This window comes from Oryzias melastigma, unplaced genomic scaffold, assembly GCF_002922805.2.
Source record: "Oryzias melastigma strain HK-1 unplaced genomic scaffold, ASM292280v2 sc00246, whole genome shotgun sequence".
Taxonomy (NCBI): Eukaryota; Metazoa; Chordata; class Actinopteri; order Beloniformes; family Adrianichthyidae; genus Oryzias; species Oryzias melastigma.
Genome location: NW_023416888.1, coordinates 503,221 through 526,503, shown reverse-complemented (window position 1 = coordinate 526,503; position 23,283 = coordinate 503,221). Strand labels below are relative to the sequence as shown.

General features: G+C 42.9%; 3 protein-coding genes across 3 annotated transcripts in view; 2 read left to right on the top strand and 1 right to left on the bottom strand.

Moving 5' to 3' along the window:
* aco1 (aconitase 1, soluble) overlaps positions 1 to 12,578 on the top strand; it is a gene marked incomplete at its 5' end in the record, with an annotated part of 41,338 nt that extends 28,760 nt beyond the window's left edge. Inside the window, 15 exon segments of the mRNA XM_024263638.2 lie at positions 7,234 to 7,373; positions 7,449 to 7,620; positions 7,761 to 7,861; positions 8,286 to 8,402; positions 8,518 to 8,677; positions 8,757 to 8,892; positions 9,103 to 9,187; positions 9,279 to 9,435; positions 9,597 to 9,721; positions 9,824 to 9,928; positions 10,335 to 10,477; positions 10,642 to 10,789; positions 11,339 to 11,461; positions 11,542 to 11,727; positions 11,803 to 12,578. Of these exon segments, the coding sequence (XP_024119406.1) occupies positions 7,234 to 7,373; positions 7,449 to 7,620; positions 7,761 to 7,861; positions 8,286 to 8,402; positions 8,518 to 8,677; positions 8,757 to 8,892; positions 9,103 to 9,187; positions 9,279 to 9,435; positions 9,597 to 9,721; positions 9,824 to 9,928; positions 10,335 to 10,477; positions 10,642 to 10,789; positions 11,339 to 11,461; positions 11,542 to 11,727; positions 11,803 to 11,913 (2,009 nt within the window). The 3' untranslated portion in view covers positions 11,914 to 12,578.
* LOC112140654 overlaps positions 1 to 23,283 on the bottom strand; it is a 33,535-nt gene that overhangs the window by 7,323 nt on the left and 2,929 nt on the right. The window contains exons 4-8 of the mRNA XM_036210789.1: positions 21,857 to 22,408; positions 21,393 to 21,416; positions 21,208 to 21,312; positions 20,092 to 20,191; positions 16,342 to 16,490 (exon numbers count right to left, since the gene is read on the bottom strand). Coding sequence (XP_036066682.1) covers positions 20,178 to 20,191; positions 21,208 to 21,312; positions 21,393 to 21,416; positions 21,857 to 22,408 — 695 coding nt within the window. The 3' untranslated portion in view covers positions 16,342 to 16,490; positions 20,092 to 20,177. The remainder of the gene's footprint in view (positions 1 to 16,341; positions 16,491 to 20,091; positions 20,192 to 21,207; positions 21,313 to 21,392; positions 21,417 to 21,856; positions 22,409 to 23,283) is intronic.
* On the top strand, positions 17,518 to 20,132 carry LOC118598240 (activating signal cointegrator 1 complex subunit 2 homolog). The gene is given in 3 exon segments (XM_036210790.1): positions 17,518 to 17,535; positions 18,405 to 18,645; positions 19,043 to 20,132. Coding segments are annotated over 3 exon segments (639 nt in total). The 3' UTR covers positions 19,423 to 20,132.

The window sequence follows — 23,283 nt, the reverse complement described above, 5'->3', positions numbered from 1 at the left end:
ACGCAGAAGAGAAGGGGTTAGCCTAGACTGGATGTCGGCTAACGCGGTTTTAACCTCTGCCAGATCAGCTTCAAGATTTTTCTTCGGTACCATGTTCAACTCTCCTCGTTGTGGTAGTTGTTGCTGCAGCTTGGTGATTAAAGTCGCTTGTAGGCAACTTTAAAAAAGCTTTAAAAGCCGACGAGTTGAGGAGAGCTGGAGACACACGTCTGCTCGTGACCCGGAACCGGAAAACCTTTTTTCCTCTACAGGTTAAAATGAGGTATTGCAGTTGAATTTTCTGATTGGTCAACTGATGTAAGTCTCAGAAGTTTTAAAAAAACCTGGTTCAGATTCGAATATTCTTAGTAATTTCCGACCGATCTCCAATTTGCCCTTCCTTTCAAAAATACTTGAGAAAACTGTCGCCTCTCGACTCTAACAGCACCTTCAACATAACTGTCTCTTTGAACCCTTTCAATCAGGTTTTCGTCCCGCCCACAGCACCGAAAGTGCACTCCTGAAAATCACCAACGATCTTCTTCTCGCTGCTGATTCAGGACTTGTCACTATTCTCATTCTCCTTGATCTGACTGCGGCCTTCGATACTATTTCTCATTCTATTCTCCTCCAAAGACTCTCCTCCCTCGGTATCACTTCAACCCCCCTTCGATGGTTTCATTCCTATTTCTCTGGCCGCACTCAGTTCATCCAGCTAAAATCTTTCCGTTCTGATTCTTCCCCTGTTTCCTCCGGTGTTCCCCAAGGCTCTGTCCTTGGTCCTCTTTTATTCATCACTTACCTCCTTCCACTCGGCAACATCTTCCGCAAATTCAAAATCAGCTTCCATTGTTTCGCGGATGACACCCAGCTCTATATCTCCAGTAAACCAAACTCCTCCCTCCCACCCTCCTCCCTAACGTCTTGTTTGCATGAAATAAAAAACTGGTTCACCAAAAACTTTCTTAAACTCCATAGCGATAAAACAGAATTATTACTTGTTGCATCTAAATCCACACTTTCCAAGATCTCAAATTTTACACTTTCTATTGACTCCACATCAGTCTCCCCCTCCCCCCAGGTAAAGAGCCTGGGTGTCATCCTTGATAGTTCCCTTTCCTTTCAACCGCATATTAATAACATCACCCGATCTGCTCATTTTCATCTGCGCAATATTAATCGTCTTTGTCCCTCTCTCACTGTCGATTCCGCTTCTATATTGGTCAATAGTCTGGTCACTTCTCGCATCGACTACTGCAACGCACTTCTGTCCGGTCTACCTCAAAAAACTCTCTATAAACTCCAACTGGTTCAGAACTCAGCCGCTTGCATTATTTCCAGAACTCCACCGTTTCATCACATCACCCCCGTCCTCCAACAGCTCCACTGGCTTCCTGTCAAATTCAGAGTTCAATTTAAACTTCTCCTCCTCACCTTCAAAGCGCTCCATAACCTGGCCCTGCGTTATCTTTTTGAGCTCCTCCATATTTACACTCCCGTCCGTACACTCCGGTCTTCTTCCACCCTCCAACTCTCCGTACCCCCCATCCGTCTGGTCACCATGGGGACCCGAGCCTTCAGCCACTCGGCCCCCACACTATGGAACTCACTCCCACCTGATCTCCGGACCATTGATTCATTACCCATTTTTAAATGCAAACTCAAAACATACATGTTTAAATCTGCATTTTCTATCTGATCTCACGACCATTAATCCTGTGGCTGATTTTATTTTATTTTTTTAATTTTATTTTGTGTTTTTTTTTTTTTAGATTTTATCGTGTTTCTGTTTATAGGATGTATTTACTTGTCTTGATTTTATTATCGTTCTCATTGTAATGTACAGTGTCCTTGAGTGACCAGAAAGGCGCTTTGAAATAAAATGTATTATTATTATTATTAAGTGTGACGTCACAATTCTCTGAGCTCCAGTATAAAAACCCTGCCCATCTTTGATTCTGTTGTGGTCGGTTGTTAGCTTTAGCTTAGCTCGTAGCCAGGTGTATTGCCATCAGTTGACAAAAATCTGCTGACTTACACAACTTTCCAGTGGACTTGGAAGTCAGGGAACAGAGCTTGTGAGCAGTTGGTATTATATCCAACAAACTCTGTCCTGGTGATGGATTTATTGAACGTTTCACTCTGGATTGTTTGTTTTTAACAGTTAGCTTTTATGCTAGTGCCATTTTACCACTGTCAGAATCTGGTCCCCTCCAGACCTGCAAATCCTCAGCTGCGCCGGGACTCCCGCTGTCCGGGATTGCAAAAGCAGCATCTTGATTATTTCTATATTTTACTGGATTGGGCCTAGACTATTCACTGCTATAGACGTGCGCGCTCATGGGCGCCATTTCATGCATTGAGTCGCATCAACAGAACGCAGCTGTTTTAATGTAAGACAGGCAGACATCAACCACAAAAATCAGGCTAGCTCCCTCATTTATAACTCATTTTCACAAAACATGGCTCAAATTAAAGCTTAGAAAATGATTGATGTTGTGGTATATTTAAATTTTTATTATCTAAAAAAACTAAGCCGTAAATAGTGCAAGAACTGCGCCTTCTAGTGTTACAGGTAACACACTGCTGTCAAATGAACAGATTTTCCTTTGTGCAAGAATCTATAGAACTCAGCTTGTAAATGCTGATTACCCAAGCCCAGGAGGAGAATTGATTGATAAAGTTCAATAGTATTCCTGTCATAAACTTGACAAAGTGAAGTAACCAAACCCATTTATAACACTCTCTAACACACATACAAAAAAAAAAAAAAAATGGAAAAGCAAAAACTTGTAAAAATCCACCATCATGAAAAAAAAGAAACTACATATTTTGTTATTTTTGCAATGGAGTTCTGTTCAGGCAAGTTCTGTGGAGAAACTTGCATCGCTTTGCTTGGTACCACTCTCTATTTTTTTTTTAATTAAACATAACAAAGACAACCCACTCTACCTATTAAAAACCCAGTATACGCTACATAGCAGAACAGTCAATCATAGATCTAAGCCACACCTCCGCAGCTCAGTCTGATTCCACTAGCCTGCAACCCCCCCCCCCCCTTTCTGGCATTTTTCAAATCCGTGCTGAAAATTGAATCCATCTCCAACTGCCCTGTTTGGTTACCCTTTAACAACATATCAATTAACCATTTTACTTTAAAAGATTTGTTTAGGGATTCAAAAGTTAGTGTCTCCGTACCTCCATGCTTTTTGATATTACACAAAGCAATCTTTCTTTAGTAAGTATTCCTTTTTCCCCAGATAAAATCCAACAATGGTTTGTTGAATAATTTGCAGGTATGCTTTGGCGTTTCTAGAGACAAAGACACATAAACAGATCATGATATTCCCTCCGCTTTCGACAATAATACCTTAGAATTCAATGATAGATCTTTCATTGCCACATGTATTTTTTGATAATTTGTTCAGTTATTGGCTTTACATTTGTATCACTGTATTTTCCTTATTCCAATATATTGTCACTGGAATACCATTGATATTTGGTAAATTACAGCTTTTAAGTGGAAACAGAACATACTTGTTTATGTTCATTTTCAATCCAGAAAATGAACTTAAACAAGTCATTTTCTGCCCACCAGACTTTTTTGTGAAAATTCCTCAATGCTTTTGAATACACTTGCTATTTCTGTTAGCCAAAAATTAATTGTGTCATCCACTAGTTTGAACTCTTTTCCTAGAGCAGAGATATGTTGGAATGGATCATTTTTCATATGGACAGCCATAACTTGAGCTACCAGTAAAAACAGGAAAGGACTGAGGGGACATCCTCGTCTTTTTCCTCTGTTAATGTCAAATCTAGGGAGTTGTGCCATGAGCAAGTTTAACTGAACTGTATATCCGTTGTAAAGTGCTTGGACAGCTTTTCAAAATCTTTCTCCAAATCCAAATTCCTTCATAATTTGAATCATACGTTGTTGGTTAATCATATCAAATGCCTTGTAAAAGTTAACAAATAGAATGAAAGCAACATCCAATTTGTATTCATTTTAATCAATCTTATCCAATGTTAATCTGATATAGTTGAAAATATACCTACCGGGCATTAAACCAGTTTGCTCTAAGTCAATCAGGTTTAGATTAGTATAGCAGTGTAAATTTATTGTCCCCTCAAAATAACTAAAAATACAGCCAATAATAGCTGAACCCCTGGCAACAAAAGTGAGTTCACCCCTAAGTGAAAGAGTACAAATTGAGCACAATCGATCACTTTCTCTTCCGCTTTGTCATGTGAATCAACAGTGTTACATTGTCTTAGGTGTCACCAGTTTGCAAGTGAGTTAAATTTGGTATAAAAGCTCTTTCATTCTCTTAACCGGCCACTGAAAGTTCAGCATGGCACCTCATGGCAAACAACTCTCAGAAGACCTGGAAAAAACAAATTTTTGCTTTACATAAAGATGGCCTAGGCTATAAGAAAATAGGCACCACTCTGAAACTGTGCTGCCGCACAGTGGCCAAGATCATCCAGCACTTTAAGAGAACAGGTTCTTCTCAGAATAGGCCTCGCCATGGTCAGCCAAAGAAGCTGTGTGCACGTTCTCAGCGTCACATTCAAAGACTGGCTTTGGAAAACAAACGGATGAGTGCGTCCAGCATTGGGGAAGAGATTGAAGGGATGGGAGGTCAGCCTGTCAGTGCTCAGATCGTACGCCGCACGCAGCATCAAATTGCTCTGCATGGTTGTCGTCCTAGAAGGAAGCCTCTTCTAAAGATGATGCACAAGAAAGCTCGCTAACAGTTTGCTGCAGACAGGAAAACTAAGGACCAGGATTACTGGAACCATGTCCCGTGGTCTGATGAGACCAAGATCAACTTATTTGGTTCAGATGGTGTCAAGCGTGTGTGGCGGCAACCAGGTGAGGAGTACAAAGACAAGTGCGTCTTGCCTACCGTCAAACATGGTGGCGGGAGTGTCATGATCTGAGGCTGCATGAGTGCTGCTGGCATTGGGGGGCTACAGTTCATTGAGGGAGACATGAATTCTAAAATGTACTGTGACATACTGAAGCAGAGCATGATCCCCTCCCTCTGGAAACTGGACCGCAGAGCAGTGTTCTAGCATGATAATGACCCCAAACACACCTCCAACATGACCACCGGCTTGTTAAAGTGGCTGAGGGTAAAGGTGATGGCTGGCCAAGCATGTCTCCAGACCTAAACCCCATAGAACACCTCTGGGGCATCCTGAAGAGGAAGGTGGAGGAGCACAAGGTGTCAAATGTCCACCATCTCCGTGATGTTGTGATGGAGGAGTGGAAGAGGATTCCACTGGCAACCTGTGAAGGTCTGGTGAACTCCATGGCCAGAAGACTTGAAGCCGTCCTGGAAAATGATGGTGGCCACACAAAATATTGTCATTTCACACTTTCACTTAGGGGTGTACTCACTTGTGTTGCCAGGGGTTCAGCTATTATTGGCTGTATTTTTATTTATTTTAAGGGGACAATACATTTACACTGCTATACTAACTTTACACTGACTACTGTTCATTGTGTCAAAGAGTCATTTATCCAGTGAAAAGATATAACTAAATGCTTGCTGAGATGTGAGGGGTGTACTCACTTCCGTGACATATTGTAATTTATCTTTCTGTGGTTTAGGGAGTTAAGTTGGATGAGACCTTGACTGAGAGTTGGTGGTAATATACCAACGTCCAATGCTTCTTCAAATACCATAGTCAAGAGGGGTTAATTTTTCCATAAAAGTTTTATAAAATTCAAATGTCAATCCCTCATTCCCAGGATTTTTGTTTTCTTTAAGAGACTTTATACAAAGTTTAACTACCTAATTATTATTTTTTTGGTCAGAAAGGCCAGAGAAGCGCACAGAAGTTTCAAAATTGCATCTGTTGTAGCCGTATTGGCAAACCTCCCTTTTATCTCATTACCTCCGGCCATCGCGAAATAAGGCCAGAGCCTTTGCCGTCACTTCCTGATATGTCTACCGCCATATTGCAAATGATTGCAACCCGCGGCACGTGGCAAGGGGTCCACGGACCGGTACCGGTCCACGGCCCGGTGGTTGGGGACTACTGATATAGGAAACACAACGTATACCTGGTAATTAGTTGTGATTTTATTCAAATCTACACTGACTGAGATTTACATAAACTGTTAGACTCCTCTGTCCCTCTTTGTAAACAGAGTGATGGGTAATCGACATTGCCACAGAGTGCTAGGGTTTTTAAAGGAACTGCTGTCACCAGTTCGTTGTACATTAGCCAGTCCCTCCCTGGAGCAGCAGTTGGAGCCAACTGAGAAAAACGTGGAAATGGTGTTGAGTCTAAAGTTACCCTTGACTTTGAATGGGCAACATGAGCCTAAACGTTCATAATAGTTGAGAGTAAGGGGGGGCGACGGGCTCAGGTGTGGTAGAGCAGGTCGGCCAATGATCGAAGGATAGGCGGTTCGATTCCCGCTCCTGCCAGCCAACCATCGCTGTGTCCTTGGGCAAAGCACTTCACCCTCCCTGCCTCCAGCGTGTCTCCACTGGAGTGTGAATGCATATGAATGTCCCCGTGATGGTCAGAGAGGCCGTAGAGCGTACTGACAGCCACGCCTCTGTCAGTCTGCCCCAGGACAGCTGTAGATACATCAGTAGTTTACCATCACCAAGTATGAATGACTAATATATACACATTGTAAAATCCCAGAGTGCCTGGAAAAGCACAGAGAAATCTAATCCATTATTATTATTAAATTCACTCAGATCTTGTTCAAAATGTTTTCTAGAATTTATTTATCAGCTGATAGCAATAATTTGCTAGAGAAAAGTCACTTTCTTGTTTTTCCATCTCTGTTTCTGCAATTGTAACACAGCAGTAAACAGGCATCTATACCATTTCATTATGGCATCCAACTTTGTGTATCCAAGTTACCTTGTCACCTCTAGTGATATATACCTTATTGCCCTCAACAACGCAAACAGTAAAGTCTCCATGGTGACACAGAGGACCACCTTCTCCTTTTTTTTAACTTGCTTCAAGATTTTTTTCTTCAGTAATTAACATAATAATTTGCTCAAATTACAACTTTTGTTTTGATGATCAAGAATAAAAACAGATTTTAGTTTACTTACTGTCTGCTTCGACCATTCTTTTTAGGGGACATTTTTTTTGTGACTTTATATTCACATGATAAGTTGATTGTTTTCTAAAATAAAGCTGATTTGAACTGGTTGAAGAGTATTGAGTCCTGAATGAACAGGATTGTCCCTAATACTCTACTCTCTGCAGGCGTTGGTGGGATTGAGGCAGAAGCGGTCATGCTGGGACAGCCAATCAGCATGGTTCTTCCAGAGGTGGTAGGATACAAGCTGCATGGCACCCCAGACAAGTTTATCACCTCCACTGACATCGTCCTCACAGTTACAAAGGTAGTTACAGCGTCATGCAGCTACATCAGTCCATCTTCCTTTAGCCTCTCTGATGATGCAGCCTCTCTCCTCTAGCACCTTCGCCAAGTGGGCGTGGTAGGGAAGTTTGTTGAGTTCTTTGGATCAGGTGTAGCCCAGCTATCCATCGCTGACCGAGCCACCATCGCCAACATGTGTCCAGAGTATGGAGCCACAGCGGCGTTCTTCCCAGTGGACGTCATCAGTGTTAAATACCTGGAGCAGACAGGTGAGCTATCCTTGCATTTGGAATTGAAATTGAAGTGTCTGTTCCCGCCAAGAATATTTTTGCACAAGCATTTTTGATTTTGAGCTTTAAACTTTTCCCTCCATAGTTTCGATCCAACTCTTGTTTGTGTTTGGCTTCAGGACGAGAGCCGCAGACTCTGGCCTACATCGAAAACTACCTGAAGGCTGTGGCCATGTTCAGAAACTACAATGATGCCACCCAGGATCCAGATTTCACTCATGTTAGGCTACAAACACAAATCTTTTTTCCTTCATGTGTAAAAAAATGGCAAAGCTGTAAAATTTTCAGGACACAAATCCTGAAGCAGATGCTGATAAATGAGAGTAGGCTGAGAAAGCTCTCAGAGAGCATGAACACATGAAAAGCTTTTGTTTCTGTTGTTTCATAATGTCCTAAAGGGAACAGGAACAAGACTGCATTTATCCAGGATACATTAATAAGCTTTGAGATGCCTTATTCAGGCGTAAACGCCTTCAGTCAGAGCAAAAGTCTGATTCATGTTTTAGGTTATTATTGCATGTAGCCTTTGATACCCAACAGAAAAAAGATGATTTTATATATTTTCCTTGCTTTCATGAAAGGGTTAACCTGAACATGTCTATAGTCATGGAGGTTGAAAGGGAATCTGTCCTCTCTCCTCTCAGATAGTAGAGTTGGATCTCAGCACAGTGGTTCCATGTTGCAGTGGTCCCAAACGGCCTCAGGACAGAATTCCTGTCTCTGACATGAAAAAAGACTTTGAATGCTGCCTGGGAGCAAAGGTACACATCCATACAAATCCATACATGTTTCTGCATTTCTTCCCCCATAAAAAGTTTTGAAGCATTTTTTCGGTCTGCTCAATTCATCTCTTTGCATCTGGTTTCCTTTTTGCAGCATGGATTCAAGGGTTTTCAGGTACCTCCTGAACGTCACAGCACTACCGTCCCTTTTCACTTCAGTGGTAAAGAATACACGCTGAGCCACGGCTCTGTGGTCATTGCAGCAATCACCAGCTGCACCAACACCAGCAACCCATCTGTCATGCTTGGAGCAGGTGGCTGCACTCGCCGATGAAAGGGTTTAGAGAAAGTGGTTTGTGGGCATTAGGTTGAGTTTCGAACTTGTAATTTCAGGACTTCTGGCTAAGAAAGCCATTGAACATGGACTGAGTGTGAAACCGTACATCAAAACAAGCCTTTCGCCCGGCAGCGGAGTGGTAACCTATTATCTGAAGGAGAGCAGCGTCTTGGACTACCTCTCTCAGCTGGGGTAAGGTGCTTTGCATTGGAAGAGGCTCTTCATCATGAGCCTGTGGATTAATAACCTTGGGGAAAGGGTTATTAATCCACTGTTAATTTACTGGCCCCAGAATGATGCATAGTTTGTTTATCAATGCTATAACTTGATGCAAGACATCCTTGGAGACCCGTCTGTTGTGCAGAAACACCATCTTAACAGTAAACTTTTTTCTCCTGTTAGCTTTGAAGTAGTTGGCTACGGTTGCATGACGTGTATCGGCAACAGCGGGCCGCTGGCCCAGCAGGTGGTAGAGGCTATAACCCAGGTACCAACAGTTTGCCTCATAAAGCGTCTTGATCTCTCTGGTTCATAGTTTTCATCACCTTGTAAGGTGCTGATATTGGTCTGTGCTTCAGGGGGACCTGATAGCTGCTGGCATTCTGTCAGGGAACAGGAACTTTGAGGGTCGAGTCCATCCCAACACCAGAGCAAATTACCTGGCTTCTCCACCGCTTGTCATTGCTTATGCGATTGCTGGGACTGTGAGGATCGACTTTGAAACTGAGCCCATTGGTGAGGGTGATCATCTTATCCTATGTCACAGTTACATCTCTATTTTTTGTCTGTTCTAACCACAGTTCATTTATATCTCTGCGTGTACGTTACCATGACTATAATAATTGTTATATGTTCTTTTTTGGATTATAATCATTGTAATATTTCATTTTCTACAGCCATTAACTGTGACGGTAGGGAGGTCTATTTGAGGGACATTTGGCCAACACGTGAGGAGATCCAGGCTGTGGAAAAAGCTTTTGTTGTTCCTTCCATGTTCAGAGAAGTCTATGAGAAGATTGAGGTAAACTGTGCTTTAGATAATTTTTGCTTCAGCTTCTATTAAAAGGGACTAATTTTTGTAAATAAATAAAGGATTCTGCATGTGGTTTTTGTTTCATTGCAGAAAGTGAACGAACGTTGGAACACTCTGGATGCTCCTTCTGACAAGCTGTACACCTGGGATCCTAAATCAACTTACATCAAGTCTCCACCGTTTTTTGAGGGTTTGGTAAGTACGCAGTCTTAAGTATTCAGTCTTTGTAAAACTTTTCACATATTCAGAAAAAGACAATTTTTGAAAATCTGCATCACATTTGGTGATAAGGAAACTGGGAAAAAAAACTCTTTGGCATGCTGTAGAGCAGGGGCGTCAAACTCTGGGCCTTGAGGGCTGCAGAATCTGCAAGATTTCCAGATATCCAAGCCCTACTCATGACAGATTACCTGGATAATGTGTGTCCAGCCAATTAGAGCATGCCAGAGCTGGATATGTTGGAAAAATGCAGGAATTGAGCCCTGGAGTTTGACACCTCTGCTGCAGAGTCATTTTTTGAAAAAAAAAAAAAAAATGTTTTTCCAGCTGAAAACTTCAGTGAGGATGATGTTGCCACATGACCTTACGTCTCCCCATACAGACCATGAAGCTGCAGCCTCCTCAGTCCATAAAGGATGCATATGTCCTGCTAAACTTGGGAGACTCAGTCACCACCGATCACATCTCTCCTGCTGGAAACATTGCCAGGAACAGTTCAGCGGCACGTTACCTCACGGACAGAGGGTAAATAAGCTCCACTGTCTCTGCCTTTTTTTCTTTCTACACAATTATCAGCTTATGTGAGTCATTTCAAGTCTAACTTCAACCTGTGGCAATAAATGACAAAACTGACAGTGGACCAGAATTTCTATGATTAGCATTATTTTCCTGCTTTACTGTTTCTCCAGTTTGACCCCTCGAGACTACAACTCTTACGGCTCACGTCGAGGAAATGATGCAGTGATGGCCAGGGGAACATTTGCAAACATCCGCCTCTACAACAAGTTCCTCGGCAAGCAGGCGCCACAGACCCTCCACCTGCCGAGTGGAGAAACGGTCAGACTGAAGCAAACACTTTGCCACTTATCCCAGTCGTTCAGTGTTCTCTGTGATTTTTAGCATTTTTGTGGAACTCTCAGTATACATCTAAAAAAAATGCTCAGGTACACTTTACTGATGCTTAAATCTTGTTTGTGGCCATGGCTCGGTAGTGCGGTCGACTCCTGATCGAAAGAATGCTGTTTTGATTCCCACCTTGCCCGCCCACGTGTTCTTGGTTAAGACACTGAGTTGCCTCTGGTAGAAGGCAGTGTTCAGCAGCAGACCCACCATCAGTGTGTGAATGTGTGTGTGTGTGTGTGTGTGGGGGTGGATGGGTCTGTGACTGGAAAACACTTTGGGGTTGAAGGAAGGTGGAAAGGCACTGCATAAGTGTACACCATTTGCCTAAATTTTAATTTTCTGCCAGTTTAAAGCTGAGCCCAAAGTCTGTCCTACTAAAAATGTCGGCAAAATGTAAAGCTAAGGACAAGTTTATTATAATGATTCAAGATGCAAGACTTTCTAATTTTCTCTCTGAAGTTGTTTCATGTTCTTATTTTGCAGCTGGATGTGTTTGATGCTGCAGAGAGGTACCGGCGATCCAGTGAGCCGCTATTGGTTCTGGCAGGGAAAGAGTATGGCTCAGGGAGCTCCAGAGACTGGGCAGCTAAGGGCCCATTTCTGCTGGTAAGAAATACTTTGGGAAATGTTACTCAAGGTCCTACAGCACTGCTTCAGAAGATTGTTTTTCTGTTAAACTTTGTCAGGGAATCAAGGCAGTTTTGGCTGAGAGCTATGAGAGGATCCACCGCAGCAACCTTGTGGGAATGGGAGTAATTCCTCTGGAGTTTCTCCCAGGAGACTCTGCAGACAGCCTGGGACTGACGGGGAAGGAGCGCTACACCATCACCATCCCAGAGCAGCTAACACCCAGGATGCTGGTGGATGTGAAGGTGAATCTATTGGTCTTAAATGTGTTGATGTTGCGCTGAAGGAGCAGTCTCACAAGCTTTCATCTGCCCTTACAGCTGGACTCTGGGCAAACTTTCCAAGTGCGCATGAGATTTGACACAGACGTGGAGCTTACCTACTTCCACCATGGAGGAATCCTTAACTACATGATACGCAAGATGTTATGAAACTAAACCCATCATTCATTCAGAAAACAACTGACAAAACCCTTTCTAAAAGGATTATTTTCCATAAATGCTGCAGAAATGGAAAACGGTTTCTGACCAGTAACACAGATTACTGTTTGTCTTTAGAATTATACCCTGAGCTAAATTTGGAATGTAAGATAGAAAACACTTCAACTGAAGGAAGCTGCCAATTTTGTTGTTCAATGGAGTCCTTTTCATAAGGTTTAACAAAATGCACTTGTTTCACCTGCAGATGGGAACAATGCACTTACTAATCCAGATAAGGAGCAGCTTGTCAGTCAGTCAGTCAGTCAGTCAGTCTGGCTGTTGTCAGCACAACAAGGATAGCTACACTAAGCAATCCACAACATAATATAATGCCATATGGCGAGCCATACAAGGAAAGAGTGGGAGGTGGACCAAATGTTGGCTGTTCAGAATTGTGTCAGAGATGCTAAATTGACTTTTCCTTTGAAAATGTGATTAGCATTCCAGCAGTGGAATGTTCTATGCAGCCGCTGTACCTCTGACTTTGATTGCCTTGTTGACGCTGTGTAAGGACTTGCTGCTACTGTGCTTTTTTTTTTTTTTGGCTTTACTGCAACAAGAAAATGTGAACCAGAAATAACTGATTCAATAAATAAAAGCTGGATTGATGAGCTGGATGAAAGGATTTTTTTAAGCGTATTGGATTCACTTCCTCCACGACCTGCTTGTCTGAAGTGAGGACTGTGTATTCGGGGTGGACAGAGTCGATGGGGTCCTCGCAGTGTTAATTTTGACAGAGAATTTTAATTTAGTTTTAGTCATAGTCTTTTGACTAAAATGGGGTTTAGTTATAGTCGCAATTTAGTCATGCTGATTCTATTAATTTTAGTCAAATTTTATACGACTAAATTACAGTAGATATTTAGTCGACAAAAATATAGAATAAAGATAAAGCATTCTAATTAAATTTACTAAGTATAATCATATGAATAACACGCAAAGATTTTACTAAATTGTAAAAAAAAACATTTCACTTCACTTTGCTTTCCAAACTTGTCATTTCTGCAAATTCAGCTTCAACAACTTAAAACATATTAAAAGAAAAAAAAAATATATATATATATATATATATATATATATATATATATATATATATATATATATAAATAATCATAATTCCATCCCATTTCCAATAAGAAAGTGTCTATTGACACGTAATTTTCAAAAAACCTGCAGCCTCTGCTAGACTTTTTGCTTAGTTGCACTGACCCAGAGGAAATGGGTTAAGGTTAGGATTATGGTTATGGTTATGGTTAAACAAGCAAATGTTTCCTGAGTGTTCCTGTCTCTGCAGCTCATGGCTCCACCAGGGGATGGGTCAAATGTGGGGAACACATTTCACATTTAGGAGCGTGACAGTTACTGGGACTTTAACTGAAAAGTTTGATTTTAAATACATGCGGCCAACCAAAACAATCCAGCCTTACACAAACTAAAAATGCGTGCCGGAAATGCAGCAACGGGATCCTGGCTGCACGTATTACGTGTGGACAAAACATGAATTTCCATCACATTCTGTGCTGGTCACATGTAAATATGTGTAACACCAGTGTTATTATAAATGTCCGAACATAAAAAAAACTTGTATTGAGGAGGTAGTCAAGTGTAAAAATGCATAAAAAAACATTCACTAGGAAGTAAGCTTTCCAGGACAGGTGTGAGCATGTTATATCTGCTTGAACAGCATGTGTGTGGTGAACTGTAATACCACCTCCGGCCAATAGAGGATGCTGTTGTCATGTAAGACGTGATGGTGTTGGAGATTAAAACGTTGACTGATCTGAAGAAGCAGCGGGGCTGCTAGCGCTCGGAAATACACAACAACATCGATTTATTACTTTACAAACGTCATGCTAAAACAATAAAGCCAGACTTACATTTAAATGTAAACCTCTGAGCTTCAGAGCTTCACCTGCGTGAAGAAAAGCACTTCTTCACCGGTGCTAGTTAGCTTGGCGAGAGTAATCCCTTAAAACAACCATGTCAGATAATCCCACTCTTTAAAATGCAGCAACAGTAGGAAGGATAGGGAGAGGAATTCTGATTCAGCCCACTACATTGGAAATAATCGTGTTTGTATGTTTACCTTTGCGTGGATTTCAGGCTGGCTTGTCTGCAAACGTCGCCTCAGGTTTTCTTGTGTTTTTGCCTGTGATTGTCGCTCCACACAACGTCTTGTGGAGGGTCGTGTTAAATGTAAAATGTGTCCATATATGTACTTTTCTTTTTCTACCTCGAGAAGACATTTTTCACCTACATCACAGACATAATTCATTGAATTAGCGTCCTCCCGGGCGGGCTGCAGGGCTCTGTGTTCTGATTGGATCGCTCTGCATTGGCTCCCGCCCTCCTCCACCAGCAGTCATTATGATTGGATATCGTCTTCGATCAGCATTTTCATTCCGTTTTTATTCGTTGACGAAAAAGTCTGTCAATTTTGTTAAAGTTTTTGTGTCTGGGCGGGAGTTTTTGTTTCGTTTTCGTTGGATGAAAAATGTTGACGAAGACGATGACGAAAATTTTTTGTCAACGAAATTAACACTGTATGTCTGTGTATATAAATACATTTATATGTGGTTATTTGTTTATATGTGCGTATATGTGTAAATAATGGCATTCATGGAAAGGATCTGAGGAAAAAGCAGGGCTTTGAAGCTTGCTGGGAAACTGTGCCGTGCACGTGCGTTCGTGGGATTTCCTTTACTGTTCACGCCACATTATGCATACCAGTTACTGTGTAGGGCTGCCACGATTATTCGATTAGTCGCGACTACGTCGACTATTAAACTAGTCAACAACTATTTTGGTTGTCGAAGCGTCGTTTTTTTGTTTGTTTTTTCCTTGTTTTGATCTCAAAACTACAGTGCGCGCCTTCTAATGCCGGGTCTGCCGTTCTCTTCACACATGCGCAGTGGTGCTAATGCGGTCAGCAGTGATGTTACAGGGTAGGCTGGAGTATCAACAACAATACAACAACACGCTAACGGAACTCAAAAATGTGGGAAACATAAGAAAAATAAAAGAGGAAAATTGTCCAATGTAATTTCTTTAAGGCAGAACTTGTGTTCCACGAGATCACTATGGCGGTGCATGAAGATGAAGCATGTTGTGACTGAGTTTGATCATGCTGAACAGAGAGCTTCGTCTAGCTAAGCTAACATCAGCGCTAACACAGCTAGCTCTGCTGCGGCAGTTTTCCATTTTTAAATGGATCATGTTCGGCTGTCATTACCGCGCTGTTTGGAGATAATCCATCAGATGTGCAGCAGATCCGTGTCTACGGCGCTTCTGTCGGCATAGTGAACATTTCATAATCCACGCTCTTTGAACCAAACGCCGCGAGGGTGGCGCGAATAATGAGTTTAAACTGGAAATGAACCGCTAGTCCAAGGCTTCATTCATATTCTGCGCCACGATCACGTCGTTCGGTTTGAGGAGCGGATTATGAAACGTTCACCGCGCAGACAGAGAGGCTGTGTGTCGGTATGGATCTGCCGCGGAATAGTGGAGCGATGTGCGAGTCCCAAAAGTAAAGTAGCTCGCCTAAAAGTCCAGAGCTAAGTTGACAAGTGTATCATAACATTAGCCGAATAAGCATACGATTAGTCACAAAAACAACAACAAACAGCAGAGTAACCACAACATTAAAGAAGTAACACAGATTTAAGGGCGATCCACCAAACTGAAATATATGATGTAATTTCGTTCTGCGCATGTGCAGTGGATGGAGGTAGTGAAAGAATGAAAGTACTGATGTACATTCTAACATACCCGACTTTTCTCTCTTTTTGAAAATATACATTTCCCCACTTTTTTAAAGATGTAATGTCTTAAAGCTCTTTGTTTATCTGGGCATCCTGAGGTTTTATATGTATAGAAATATCTTCAGTTCAAAGATGTTATTAGTGTTTTGCTTTAATAAATGGGCCTCAGTGAGTAAGTCTTTTGAGTGTGTTTATATCTGCAAATAGCTTTTGAAATACTTTGTACATGTTTTATTCAATATATGTTTTAAAGCTTTAAAAAAATACTTGCAGGCTTTTATTACATTTTCTGTAGTTGATTCTGTAGCCAGATTACCTCATTTGATTTAAGACTCGTCTAAATGCCAGAAACAAATTAAGGAGAAAACCTGCATGATTAATTAAAGGCTTAACAAACTATTGTCTTTATTTTTAGTTAGCATATAGCTTAAACACTTCAAGTTTAAAGCCAATTATGGTTAAGATGGGTGTTTTACATCCAGTGGCGCACAAACCGATTAGTCGACTAATCGGAAAAAATAATCGGAGATTAGTCGACTATTGAAATAATCGTTTGTGGCTGCCCTATTACTGTGTTTGAAAAAATATATATATTTCCATGTGGAAGTTCACTTACCTGGTTCTGCTGTGTTTGATGGGCTGCGGAGCATGGCGGTGTGTTCGCTGCCATGATCATTCTGGATTGACCGTACTTCCTGTTGTTCTACTGTTTGGAAGCTACCACTAGAGGGCGCTCTCCCTGTTCACTGCTGCAAGGTGCGAAGGCTAGACCGGAAAGAGAATGACATATTTGGACTTTAAAATTTAAATGATCACGCCTAAATTCATTCATCCAACCATCTCCACCTTGCATGCAGAATTTTGGTGAGAGCGCTCTCGTTCCTTCTGCTTTTCAGTGCAAATTTTAACTTTTAATCGTGCTGTGATGGCTGCCGCCATCACAGGACCATCAGGGCAGTAAATGCATCACACACCATATTTATATTTCTATTGTGGTTTAAGTTTATTAATATAATAATATATTTGAGTTGCTGGCCCCAGAAGACCATGGTGCTTGCTGTTGATGCCGCCATCTGCTGGATGAATAAAGTCAGGCCTGACAAACCTAACATGAGCACTCGGCAACAATCAACCACAACAGCAAGCAGCTGAATGGACCTTACCATGGCCAAGAGTGGGGGGGGGATGTATTAATGTTTGTATAGATAAATATAATTTGCTTTATTTTCTAGTTATTGTCATTAATTTCTTAAAGGCAACTTTATGTTAGATTTAGGTAACACTTTAACAGATGTAGTATTTGTTTTGGAATATTGTTTGTAGTTAGAGTTTGTCCTTTTCAGTTCCCCCTTGTGTTTCTTCAGTGGATTGATCACCCACTATATATGTTCCCTTGTGGTGGAACCACAGAAACCACAAAGACAGGTGGAACCACAGAGACAGACCATCAGAGACAGGTGGAACCACAGGAACCCCAAAGACAAATGGAACCCCAGAGACAGGTGAACCAACAAGAACCACATAGACATATGGAACCAAGGGAAACAAAGCAAAATGTGGAACCACAGAAACCACAGAGACAGGTGGAACCACGGAGACAGATGGACCCCCAGGGACAGCAGGAACCACAAGGACACATGGAACCACTGTGACAGGTGGAGCCACATAAACCACAGAGACAGGTTGAACCACAGAAACCAGAGAGACATTTCGGAGCCCCAGGAACCACAGCGAACAACAGCGACATGTGGAACCACAGTGTCAGGTGGAACCACAGAAACAACAGAGACAGATGGACCCCCAGGGACAGGTAAAACCACAGGGACAGGTGGAACCACTGGGACAGGGAGTCACAGAAGCCACAGAGACAGGTGGAACCACAGGGACGGGTATAACCACAGAAACCAGAGTTAGGTGGAACCACAGGAACCACAGAGACATGTGGAATCACAAGGACAGGTGGAACCACAGAAAACACAGCGACAGGTGGAACCACATGAACCACAGGGACAGGTGGAACCACATCGACAGGAGGAACAATGAGAAGAGGTGGAACCACATTAACCACAGAGACAGGTGGAACCACAGGGACATTTGGAAGCACAGTGACTGGTAGAACCACAGCGACAGATGGAACTACAGAAACCACAGAGACAGGTGAAACCACAGAAACCACAAGGACATTTGAAACCACAGGAACCACAGCAACAGGTGGAACAACAGGGACAGGTGGAACCAAAGAGACAGGTGAAAAAACAGAGCAGGTGGAACCACTGTGAAAGGTGGAGCAACAGAAACCACAGAGACAGGTGGAACCACAGGACTGACAGCGACAGGCGGAACCACAGAAACTAGAGAGAAAGGTGGAACCACAGGAACCACAGAGACAGGTTTAATCACAGAGACAGGTGGAACCACAGAAACGACAGATACAGGTGGAAACACAGAAACCACTATGACAGGTGGATGCACTGATACAGGTGGAACCACAGGGACAGGTGGAACCACATTGACAGGTGGAGCCAAAGAAACCACACAGACAGGTGGAACCATAGAGACAGATGGAACATCAGAGACAGGTGGAACCACAGAAACCACCGAGACAGGTGGATTCCACAGGGACAGATGGACCCCCAGGGACAGCAGAAACCACAGGGACACGTGGAACCACTGTGACAGGTGGAGCCACAGAAACCACAGAGACAGGTTGAACCACAGGAACAACAGAGACAGATGGACCCCCAGGGACAGGTCAAACCACAGGGACAGGTGGAACTACTGGGAAAGGCAGTCACAGAAGCCACAAAGACAGGTGGAACCACAGGAACCACAGAGGCATTTGGAACCCCAGAGACAGGTGGAACCACAGAGACAGATAGAACATCAGAGACAGGTGGAACCACAGGAACCCCAGAGACAGGTGAAACAACAGGAACCACATAGACATATGGGACGACAGGAACCACAGCGAAATGTGGAACCACAGAAACCACAGAGACAGATAGAACATCAGAGACAGGTGGAACCACAGGAACCACAGAGACATATAGAACCACCGGAACAACAGCGACATATCGATCCACAAGGACAGGTGGAACAACAGAAACCACGGAGACAGGTGAAACCACATGAACCACAGAAACAGGTGGACTCGCAGAGAAATATGGAACCGCAGGAACCAGAGCGACATGTGGAACCACAGGGACAGGTGGAACCACAGAGAAAGATGGAACCCCAGAAACAGGTGGAACCACAGGAACCAGTGACAGTTGGAACCACAGGGACGGAGGAATAACAAGGAGAGGTGGAACCACATTAACCACAGAGACAGGTGGAACCACAGGAACCTCAGAGACATATAGAACCACAGGAACAACAGCGACATGTCGAACCACAGGGACAGGTGGAACAACAGAAACCACTGACGCAGGTGAAACCATAGAGACAGATGGAACACCAGAGACAGGTGGAACCACATGAACCACAGGGACAGGAGGAACAACAAGGAGACGTGGAACCACATTAACCACAGAGACAGGTGGAACCGCAGAGACATATGGAACCACAGGAACAACAGCGACATGTGGAACCACGGGGTCAGGTTGAACCACAGAAACCACCGAGACAGGTAGAAACACAGAGACAGATGGACCACCAGGGACAGCAGGAAATACAAGGACACGTGGAACCACTGTGACAGGTGGAGCCACAGAAACCACAGAGACAGGTTGAACCACAGGAATCCGTCCACTCGCATAGTGGAAAGTTGCAGCGGAGTTACAGTATGCATGAGAGCATGTCTCCATGGCTTACACATGTGACAGAGACCCATTGCCGGGTTGAATCTTCCTCAAGTTATTTTCAAACACTTCAGAACTTATATCCTACTTGGAACACTGAATAATCTCCATACAACTTAATATATCATCTTGATTCCTGTAACTATGAAGCCATGCTAGGAAAAAACAAATCCCCTCTTAAAATGTTTTCGAAAAGGCTTTCACTGAAGAATCAACAAATATATTCACGTCTAAGCCCTGCCTTTCGACATAGCTAGAATTTTAGATGTCCAATAAATGGTCTCCCCCAAACATATTTCTTTATACAACCTTAATTGATGATTGTCTTTATGCAACTTCATTCCATAACTAACCTGTTTCTATAGGACTCAACACCCCCCCCCCCCACAAGACTAGAAAATAGTAAATCTGCAACAAAAGTACAAATAATGATTTTCACAAAACAGAGCAACAACATATGTCAGTGTTTAACATGTAACAAAAAATATGTGGGAGAAACAGGAAGAACAATTAAAGAAAGGTTCCAGGGCCACAAACAAAATACTGTGGGTCAACACAGAACTCACCAGTACTTGACCCAACACTTTGTGAGTCACGGGTGGGAGGCTGTCCAGGCCTCGGTCCTGGAGTGTAACCCACACTGGACCCAGGCTCAGAGGCGACGAGCTGGAAAAAATTGAATTTCTCAGTTAGGTACTCTCCATCCTCAGGGCCTTATGTAAGGGGGCCCTTTTCATACTGGAATAATCCAGGAGGAAGGCCTTAATTTTTACTGGCCTATCCTATCATTGATTAATTTCCCCTGATTTAAACCTTCCCCTTTCAGAAACCCTAAACTTAACCACGGGGACCCCTTTCTAAACCTAACCAAGGATAATAACCCTAAACTTAACCAACCCCTTCACTTAACCTTTAGAATTAACTTAAAGTCTGCCCTCTAAAGCCCTAATCCGAACCCTCATGACCCTCTCATAACCCCCAACCAGTTTCTGATGAAGGAGAAGCCCTCTACCTGCCTGACCTGTTCCCAGACACTGGTGACTATGTAGGGCAAAACTTCTGAGTGTAAATGTATTTGTGCTCATAAATATGAATCCTCCAGCTGAAAACCTTCCCAGGGAGTGGCTGACAGGTGATGTGAGAATTTGAGCAAATATGTGATAAACAGGGGGGAATTGATAGAGTTGTACATACATTTATCTAATATTTGCTTTGTATGGTTTTGACCTGTCTTCTTTTTCTGCCCATTTGAGGTCGTGCTCAGCTGGTGTCTGGAAGGTTGCGGTCATCCAGGCTGAAGGCTGTCTGGAGACTGGAACATTACAGATACTTGGAGATGCTGACGCCGACATATTGCATTGAACTATGACATTAATGATAGTAGAACCAGTTTGAGGCGGTTTTTCCTTCCACACCTTGAGAGCAGCAAATGTAAATAAAATAAGACCGCCCCTGAAAGGTTATAAATATGGAAACCCTGAACCAAGATCTTCAGAGCGGGTGGAGACTGGTTTGAACATTCTCTGTCTGTTCTCCTTGTGCAAGTAAAATCTGATTTAAGAACTGACCCCTCTCTTGTCTTCCTTTCAGAGAAATGTTTCAGGTTGTTTGAACCTAGCACTTTCTTAAACTGGAATTATCCTAAACTTGTCATGTAATGAACAATCAATAATCAGACTTACTGTGTTCAACAGTTAATCTGGTTCCTGATCCAAAGAAGATCTTTTGTGCTCCAGCATTCACACAGGTTATTTGGACGACGCGGTTCTTTCCACCCTCTAGGAAATCTGTAAGTCAAATGATTGTTTTATTAAACACGCGCGCTCGCGCATTAAGGGAATACGTGTCATAAGGTAAAGAACCTTACCCAATTGACTCAGGTCGATAAAGTCTGTGAATTTAAAAAAGAAGAAATACTTGCGGTTAAAAATGATATAAAGGTTAAAATAAATCTTACCATCAAAGAAGTTATCTATTTGATTGCGGTGAACATCGGCTTGAGTTTCTTTAAAAAGAAAAAACATGCTTTGCTTAAAAATGTTTCAAATCATTTGGATTTTCCTTCAGAAGAAAATGCATTTTTTAACAACACATATAGTGTGTGATAGGGTTCGCTAGAAAAACATCTTCCTATTCGATAGGTGGGGATCTAGAGTCATTTAACCGTCAAAGAAAATACATACTACTCCAATTCAATAGATGGCGATCTCGAGTCCTTTTTAACCGTCGAAGAAGAGGATGTGACGTTATGATTTACCGTGTGATTCAAAATGGCTGCACTCTGGTTCACAAAGACAGGAGGAAAAACGAAAGAAAATGATCAAAACTTACCGACGGTTCCCCTTTTCCTCTTCTTCAGAGCAGCCTCCGTTGTTGGAACCCAATTCTGAAGCTCCGAGTCGGGGTGTTTCTCCGGACCCGTCCGGCCCTCGCTTCGGCTTTCGCCGGCCTGGACCCCGGAGATCGGCCGCGGATTATCCCCAGCCGGACGCTCGTTGACGGGTTGCAGGGTGGTCTGAGACGCGGAGGTCAGGGGCTGAGGCTGGGGGTTAGGCTGAGTCTGAGGCGGCTTCTGTTTGTTTGGTTGGAAAGCTCGGGGTAGGTCGCTGCTGCTGGAGCGTCTGAGTTTGACCGACGGCTTCCCGCGGTCCCCCCCCTGTGATGGCGGCTGCTGCGGCCGAGTTAGGTCTGAAGTCCCCCGCTGGAGCCTTGGAGCGGTTCGCGAAACCCGGAGGACGCACGGACTGATCCTGGTGGAACGTCTTTCTGAGGGAGAGCTTCCCCTGCTTGGGAGCAGAGCCGGCGGGGCAGCGACGCTCAGAGGTCCGGTGAAGACGGCCGGGTTTTTCTGGACCGCGGACCCTCGACGTTCCGAACAGCAAGCTCACCGGGGGGCGTTTTAAATGTTCTGGAGGTTTAAGCGTGATCCAGCCCCAGCATAGCGGTCTGTCTGCCGGCATATTCATGGCGTGAGCTCCACTGGACACGTCGCTGCATCGAGCTGCAGCCAGAGAACGCGGCGGCAGTAACAGACTGTCAAACTATCCAGAGTGTATCCCGCTTTTCTCAGTCTTTAATGTTTTAAAAAACAAAAGTTAATTGGAAATGATCCATCCATCCATCCATCTTCTTGGCCGCTTCTTCCCTTTCGGGGTCGCGGATTGGAAATGACAAATCTCTAATTCATTTATTACTGTAGTCAGCAGAGGAGGAAAAGATTTGGTCCTGACAAAAAATGAACATGAAAGTGTTATGGAAATTTTATTTTGGATGTTTTTTATTTTATTTTACTGAACGTTGATTGAAGTTTTGAATTTAAAATGCCCTTCACTTGCACTTGGGCTTTTGTTAGGCATTTTATGTTACAGCCTTTTATTGTTAAGAAAGTTTATCTCAATATAATGTTACAAAATAAAGTATTTCTGTTACAAAATAAAGTATTTCTGATGAAAACTATTAGTTTTGTCATTCTTGTTTTCATAATTAATGTAGAACTGCTAAATTCCACGAACCAGACATTTTTTTCCTTAAAAAAAGGCCACATGCAAATTTGCGATTAATCGCGAGTTAACTCTGGAAATGCGATTAATCGCGATTAAAATTTTTAATCGCCTGACAGCTCTAATACAAAGACAACTGCGAAACACAGCCACCTTCCCACAGGACACCAATCAATCAGGAAATAAGCGATCACGGTCATTCCAGCGCTCAGAGTCACTTCTTACCGGCTGCCTCTGCTACAGGTGGAGGATAAATGC